The sequence below is a fragment of the Teleopsis dalmanni genome, chromosome X (assembly GCF_002237135.1).
Source record: "Teleopsis dalmanni isolate 2A chromosome X, ASM223713v2, whole genome shotgun sequence".
Classification (NCBI taxonomy): domain Eukaryota; kingdom Metazoa; phylum Arthropoda; class Insecta; order Diptera; family Diopsidae; genus Teleopsis; species Teleopsis dalmanni.
In genome coordinates, this window is record NC_051848.1 from 12,690,431 (window position 1) to 12,698,716 (window position 8,286).

The 8,286-nt window shown below is 34.3% G+C and overlaps 1 protein-coding gene across 1 annotated transcript; it reads left to right on the top strand.

Annotated features, from left to right (window-relative positions):
• The first annotated feature begins 3,418 nt into the window (after positions 1–3,418).
• LOC119688184 lies at positions 3,419–3,811 on the top strand. Its single transcript, XM_038102868.1, has one exon. The coding sequence runs from the start codon at positions 3,419–3,421 to the stop codon at positions 3,809–3,811; it is 393 nt and encodes a 130-aa protein (XP_037958796.1).
• The last annotated feature ends 4,475 nt before the right edge of the window (positions 3,812–8,286 follow it).

An 8,286-nucleotide genomic window follows, 5' to 3' on the forward strand; every position in this document is an offset into this window, starting at 1 on the left:
ATGCTCGTATAAAGATACAGATATAGATACTTTTGTCGTTGTTTTGTTTTAGTTTTGGGGGCGTTTTACTGCGTTGAATGTTCTGTCGGCGGCAAAAGCTGGAAAGATCTTTTGTTTTAAGCCGCCGCCGACATTGCCAATGATTGCGCCACAGAATAACTTCAGTTTTCAGATTATTAAGTGCGGCCGACTAGCCAGCCTGGTATTTAGTGATGCTTTAATAATGGGCGCAGGTTATAATTTCAGTATCTTCTGCCTCTGCTGCTTCTTCGTCTTATTATGAGTCTTCCACTACTCTTCACTACACTTTTTCTACTGTTTTTTCTAATTTGCTTGTGTTGTTGTTATTGTTGTTGTTATCGCAAGCGGGCATGCAGGAAAGCAAGGCAACGAAGCAACGAAGCAACCTGTTGTTAAGAGTTGCATGCGACTTTTTGGTGATCGGCGCTGTGGTATGGCAAGGTAAGGTAAGTAGTTGCGCTAAAAAAAGGGGTTAATCGATTTTAAATCGTTCGCGATGGTATTTTGATTGAGGCAATAATTCATTTCTTCTGCTATTGTAATAAAAGCAGAAGAAGTTCGGTTTTTTGGTTGGGTTTCCTCTTGACAGTTTTGTCTACAGCCACAAATTTTTGATAATTTGAATTATTTTAATTTACATTATTTTTCGAAGATTAATGATGATGGACGTGAAGCGACGAACAAATGACAAAGAATTTACAAATTGTTTGGAATTATTCCAGAAGAAATAATATACATACAAAATCAATATTGGGAATTTATCGAATTGATCGATATTAGTTTTAACACATCCCGGAATATAACAGATGATATGAAAACGAATTAATAATACCATTAAGAGGAATTTAATATTACAATTAATGAAATTAGGTTTTCAAATTTTTGTTTTACATTTTAATAATATTAATATATTGATATTATATAATATTATAATATAATATAACATTAATATATAATGTTAATATTATCCAGATTATAGTAATTTCAATAAAAAATAAAACACACTTTCATTCTGACACAATAATTATTGCTATACGAAGAGATGTATAGAACTCAGTTAGAAGCTATTCATATATATAACTCCTATATAAAGTCTCCTTCATAAGAGACTTCACACCATGCATATGACCTATCAAAACTTTCCACTACATTGTATATTCTATGAACTTCAACTGTGGTATTATTATTTGCAAATAAAGAATTAATGAAAGTGATATTTCATTTTCCAATCAATCGGTAATAATTTCTCTCATACATAAACAGACACTATGGTTACATTTACAGGCGTCAATAATCCATCTGATTCAACTACTTTTTGTTAATCGACATTTTCCAAATCAATGTAAAAAGTTGCTTAAAATACTGAAATTACCAAAATCTGTTGTCAAGTCATGAAATATCCCCAAATATATGGTATAGACATAAGCTCTATTGGTATCTGAAACAAAAACTGGATTCAATAATTCCAAGTTACAATATTGATTGAATTAATTTAGTTTCCATCTTGGATTAGTAAACTAAATCGATTGATGCTTTACTGTGCACCTGCTTATACTAGAACTGAACTAGTGCAGCTGTAGACGAGTTCACAAAGGCCATTTTAGATCCATAACTGAAATCTAATTAATAATGGGAAAATATGGCTAATAACTTAACCTTTTAAGTCCCGTCAGGTACAGAAATTAAATTGACTCTCTAACTACAAGGAATCGACCTTTCTTAGCAATAAACTTTGCTGATCAATCTAATGAAATCTAAATGGGGTTTCTCTTCTCTCTTTTTTACTCAATGTTTGATAGCTCAATGTAAACGTAGAAGCAGTTCAATCTATTAACGACTTCAGAAGTATCGCACAAGGAAGAAAAAGTTCTCATAATTGAAGTAATAGAAATGAGACGTGTACCGAAAATTTTGGAATTTATTTAATTCCTGGTTTTTGCTGCTACGTAGTATATAGAACAACAAGTTCCAATACAAGCTTAAGACCAATCTTATCGTTTCTAATCGTAATAGTGCATGGACCTTAAAATAGTTAAAACTTGTATCTGAAGCTTTAAAATTACTATTAGCTACAATTTAACCTCACGTTACTGAGTGTTCAAATCCATAGTCAAATGGAAGGAGTTTTCGCTGTGGAACATAACTCAGTACGAGGTTTAGCCACCGCCACTCTCTCGTTCCAAATGCCGCGGTGCTTGCACATATGTGACTCGGATGCGGGAATATTTTTGGGTTTTTTTGGCTTCTGATTGTGCTGTACTGTGTTTTGGTAAAAATAAATGACAAGTGTATCGACTCTAAATCACATTAATTTGTAACCCAAACAAACTTGATAAATTGTGTTTGGTTTGTGCACGGAAACACACAAAAACGAAAATAAAATTTTCGAAAAACAAATAAATTAAATGGCATCGCAAAAAACATAGTCTGTCTCCAGTAAAATATCGCCGACCATTTTGTGACGTATTTGCGGTTAGTGACGCCAATTTAAATCAATTGAAAATATGGCGAATGTAATGAAAATTTATGCTCACATCCAATGGAGTGCTCAGCTCACATCCAATGGGATTGAGCCGCCATGTGCAGCGATGCAAAGTGCCTTGGAATGGATTTAAAGCAGCAGCTCTATAGTAGTGCACCCATGTAGCATCGCAATATCAAGCATAATTGGAATTTTTGGCTTAGAGTGTTGGCAATGGGTAAAGCGTGAAGAGTTGGAGTCGACATACTAAATCTGACGAGAAGACACAAATTTCAAGTATCGCCAAAACAGGAGAATAACATTTTTATTTCAAATATTTTTGTGATTCGGCAAATTCACTATACAAGAGATTTTTACTAGAGCACTGCTAATTAAGCTTAGAAGAAAAAACGAGATTACGAATGGAACTTCATAAGGCTACACTGCTTCTAATATTTACTGAATATGCCTCCAAAATGCAATTTTTGTTGGATGATAAGATCGATGTCTATATGAGTAAGCATGCCCATATGTTGTTGCAATTGATAATAGTAGTATCAACACGAAGAGCAGTAAGATGAATGCGACATCCTTTAAAATATTGAAATAAATGTAGTAATACATTCAACTACGTGGGTCACTACTGATATTTTGAGCCTTGGCAACACTGATTGTTGTCAGGTATCGTCAGATGATACCATACGAAAGTTTGATATTGATATTGATTTTTTGTCAAAAGAGCGTTATTTGTGTTACTCGTATTTACAGTGATTTGATTGAGTGATCGCGAGAAAATGGAATTAACATAAGAAAGTTTTCGTGCGATGATTTATTACGACTTTCAAAGTGAATTATCAAGACAAGAGTGCATCGATCAGCTTACTTCCACATTTGGCGGTGAAACTCCATTATTTTCTCTTGTGAAACGCTGGTACAATGATTTTAATAGTGGTCGCAGTTCGCTCACAGACCTCACTGAAATTGTACGATCATTTAGCAGTGAGAAAGGTTTGTTCTGGATGGATCCCGCATCATTTGACAAATACTAAAAAAGATGCTCGTGTCGATTGGTGCACACAAATGCTCAAGAAGTACAATGACAGTGTTTCGAATGACGTATATAAGATTGTACCAGGTGAGGAATCGTTTGAACCGGAACATAAGCTGCAGTCGACTTTATGGGTGTTTCAAGATGAATCAAATCTAACAAAAGTTGTTCTCACTTGGAGTACTGCTTTACAAATGGGCGCTTGTCTTTTCGGGAAAGCTGGTCATGTGGCAGCTATACAGATAGCATTACAGGAACGTAAAACAGTCAATTCCAAATAGTGTACAACTACCATATTTGTGTACTGGAAGTCTTCAGTAAAATACGGAAAACAAACAAGCGCCGTCGAATCATTCTTCATTCTTCATCTTTATCAAGACAATGCGAGTGCATACACATCTCGCCTAACAATCGACTATTTAAATACTCGAAAAATCGAATTTTAGTCATCTTCTACGTTAGCAATGTCTTATCTTAGGAATATATTAACCTCTATCCCGAAGGGGGAGCAAATCTAACGCTAATAAACGGTGCTGATCGGATTAAACTTTTAGTGAATCCTGATTTTTATGGGTTTTGACATTTAAAATAAATTTAAAAATATTATTATATATAAACCTATGCGATAAGCCAATAAAGGTTTGTTGTGCGAAGGGTATTGAAGCGTTTTTAACTCTGCAAACATGTTGAGAATTCTTTTAATGAAATTCACAGAATTTCATTTATCTCAAATTTCAAAGTTAAATTCAATTAAAATTGATTGCACTATTTAAGTGAATTGAACACTGACTGTATATGTGAGCGAAGTGAATGCGCTTTGCTCATAACTGATATCAATTAATGTACTTTGTTTCTATTATCACGTATTCTTGAATCTTCAGATCTGTTCACTGATGCAATAACTGTCGTTATTTCTATTGGTTGTCTGTGTGGAGATTTAAGTCCGTGGTGACTCGAGAAGTTACAAATTCAGATATGAACGAAACAGTTTTTGGAAGCAATTTTTCATTCTTTCGAGACTGATTTTTGTGATCAATGTTTCACTCAATTTGCAAATTTTGTGTTGGATGATTGCTAAAAAAAATGCTTCTTTACCTGCTAAATTAACGCACTAGCGAATCTGCAGGAGTTTCGGATATCTAAATATTAAAAACTGCAAATATCAAAAATGCAGCAAAAAAAAACGAAAACAAAATTTAATAATAAAAATTCAGTTAAAAGACTGCAAATCGCAACTGATGAACAAAACACCAAAACAAAGCCTCACCTAAAGTCGCAACTAAAGACGCAGATCAGTGTTGATCCTCATCAGCTCATCAGCAGCTCACCAACACACAGCGGCACACAAACTGCCTGCAAACGACGGTAAGGTAACAGCAGACATTGTGTGTGTTCGTTCGATCGCGTCTGTGATCACTTCTCGTCTGTCCGAGTGGTACAACGGTTGCATGATCGTATGTCTGTCTATTAGCCATAAAGTCTGTCAGTCTACAGTGTTAAGCTTTAGCTTATGGAATTACAAAATCAATTTTATATATATACGTATATATATCTGCTGTTGTTGTTGCTGTTGCTGTTTTTGTTGTATTATAATTTAAGCAAAAATGTCTTACGCTCGTCATTTGCGCGATTTTAAGCTGATGATCAGCGACAAACGATCTTTCACTCACAATCACCGGTGCTCGGTATGATGGATTCATACCTCCAACAAATTTGCCACTGATGAATGATTCTGTTGCTGTTTGTTCGATGATGCGGGATTTATGGTAAGTCATTTGCGTTACACAATAAATTTGCATGTGAGCGATACGATAAATGCAAACATGGTGCAGATATTTCATTTGGCTTCTGGAATGTGTGGTAGCAGTTTACAGCATTGGATGATGACGATGATGACGCTAAAGCTGACGACGATGACGATGACGATGACGATGATCTATCTATGTTTCACGTCATGTAAATGTGTGCATATCCGATATGTGTCCGACTGCATGCGCTGACTGTTTATTTGCCCGTTCTCGGTTAAATTTGGTCTGTTGGTTCTGGTAGAATTGATCTGTGTATGTTTGTATTTGTAAAGCATGGAAATTAAATACGTTTTATGGCATTATGACAAGCGTAATTATTTCGGATTTCTTATTATGCTTGTCAAGATGATGTAATTCCGAGAATTGATTTCGGGTTTTTAACCAACTTCTTAGTTTTATTTAAATTAAATTTAATAACATTTTTATAAAAACTTTTTCGTATCAGAATTATCACTTTTAAAACTGTTTATTCTAAATATTAAATACAGGCGTATCCATTTTGTAGTCTCGAAAGTAAATGAAATTTTCTGACTTAAGACTTAAACTTTGAATCAATTTATTCCATTCCAATATATTATGTCCATTGACCCTACTATTAGGCGAGATATACAAATTTATTTAAATGTCCATTATGAGAAACCTTACATTACTGAATATTTTTAAGGTTACTTGACGGGATTATTTGATATATTTAATCACTTGATGGGAGATAGCTATACTAAATCCTTTTGTGATCATTTTTAGTGACTTAAATGAATATAACTGATAATGACACGACCACAAATTGACGAATGATCGGTTTCACAGCGTTAAGAGTCATAGCATTGTACGCGTAAATACGATATTTTGGGTAGGTTCAGAAAAAAAATAAAAAGGTTTCCGACAACAGTTTACATTTTTACCAAACAGTCTTTTTCATAAATAAGTACGGTTTTCATTGCTGTGCCTTTCAATAGATTGCTAGTAGTGGCTATATTCGAAGAAAAAAATGTTGTGAACCAAGTTTTACAACCATGCAGGTTCCTAAATATACATTAAGACCGAAAAGTTTTCGGAAATTCTCATTTAAAATTCGCGCGCTGTATATTTTTCGATATTTTAAGTTTATGTAGTTTGGCAGCAATTAAGGCCTTAATTACTATGCCAAAAATGAGCGCGATCTGTCAGACAGTTCGTTTACGGCAGCTGTTGAAACCAGTTCACCTCAGTAGGGCGTTGCGAAAAAAACAATGGAAAAAAATATTGAACAAAGAGTTTGCATCAAATTTTGTGTTTCGAACGAAATTTCGTGTGCAGAATCGTTGCGAATGCTACAAAAGGCTTATGGGGAATCAGTTTTATCGAAAACTCAAGTTTATGAGTGGTACAAAGCCTTCCAGGACGGTCGTACGACCGTCGAAGACATTTCGCAACGCACTACTGAGGTGAACTGGTTTCAACAGCTGCCGTAAACGAACTGTCTGACAGATCGAGCTCATTTTTGGCATAGTAATTAAGGACAGTGCTGCCAAACTACATAAACTTAAAATATCGAAAAATATACAGCGCGCGAATTTTAAATGAGAATTTCCGAAAACTTTTCAGTCTTAATGTAGTTCAAAAATGCAGATAAGCCAACGCTTTATAAGAATCGAAGAAAATATCGACAATCTTTTTGTTTGAAAAACTTAACTTTTATGTGGAAAATATAAAGATATTGCAGTTTCTCTCATATTGCAGGTTCAATTATTGTCCTTCAACCCGCTCTTTGGTATCTCAGGGGCAGGTCATCTTATTTTAGAAAATAATCCACAATGTCAAATTGTTACAATATTTCCTTAACTTGCAGCAATTCTCACAGGTCTTTAATGATAGTAGTAAATCAAAGCTAATAAAGCAGTGCAAAATTCAACTTAAATAAGTGAAAAACTATCGCACAATATCATTGATCTGGGGCTACTAAGTTAAATTCTGGACCAATTAGCGTAATAAGGATCAAAGGCATTCTCACCAGAGAACCAAATAGAAATCCCATTAAAGGATTATTGAAAACACAATCACAATTATTAAGCAGCAGAACGCAAATCTAAAACTACAATTGGATGCGATAAATCCGAACTAACATAACTATGCTACTTAATCGATTACTGAAGGGCCACAGGCCATTGGGAACCCAATCAATCAAAAATGCACAAGTTGCAAAAAAGAAGAGAAAAACGAAACGACTGAACACTTCTTACCGAATGCCCAGGTTTGGGAACATTGAAACACACTATTATGGAATTCATGATTTTCATGAGTTGGTTTGTGGTAACAAAATAGTGCTTAAGCGCTACCTAGATAAAAGAGTATGCCCCACTTCAACTAAAACCAAGCAACCGCCATGGGTTATTGTGTCATCGTTTGGAATAGAGTTCTGTAATGCACTATATTTTTTATTTTTATAAATTAAGAAGTGCTAGTTACTTTTGTGATTTGATTTAGCAATAGTCAACCCAACATTAAAATAAAATTCATTTGACTCTTACTCTCTACAGCGGACTTAGTGTCTATGAAATTATGGATTTGATTCGTTACGTTATATTGAAACATAAGCCTTATTATATGGACAGATCTTGTTGTTGTAGAAATAAATTATTTAATTTTAGTCTAGACTTTTTCGAAGACTCTATTAGTCTTATGTTGAATTAGTGATACTTTTCATGCGATCCCTAAATATATGTCCCACGAAATATGTTAACATTTTTATTTTGAAACCTCTCCAAATGAAAATTGAATCAGATTGTTTTAAAAATACTTTTTTCCCTTTATTTGACCTACCAAAACAGCGTTTTACTGTCACGGAGCCATCAACTCTTCTTTTGTTCGATCTCATGAGGCAATTAGCTCGAATTTCAAAGGCCTGAACGGTAAAAGTATAATTGGACGGATTTTCCGTATTGTTACTTGACATCGACATGAAAATTTTG

Coding starts and splice junctions, on each gene's coding strand:
- LOC119688184 (XM_038102868.1), top strand. CDS start 3,419: ATGATTTTAATAGTGGTCGCAGTTCGCTCACAGACCTCACTGAAATTG.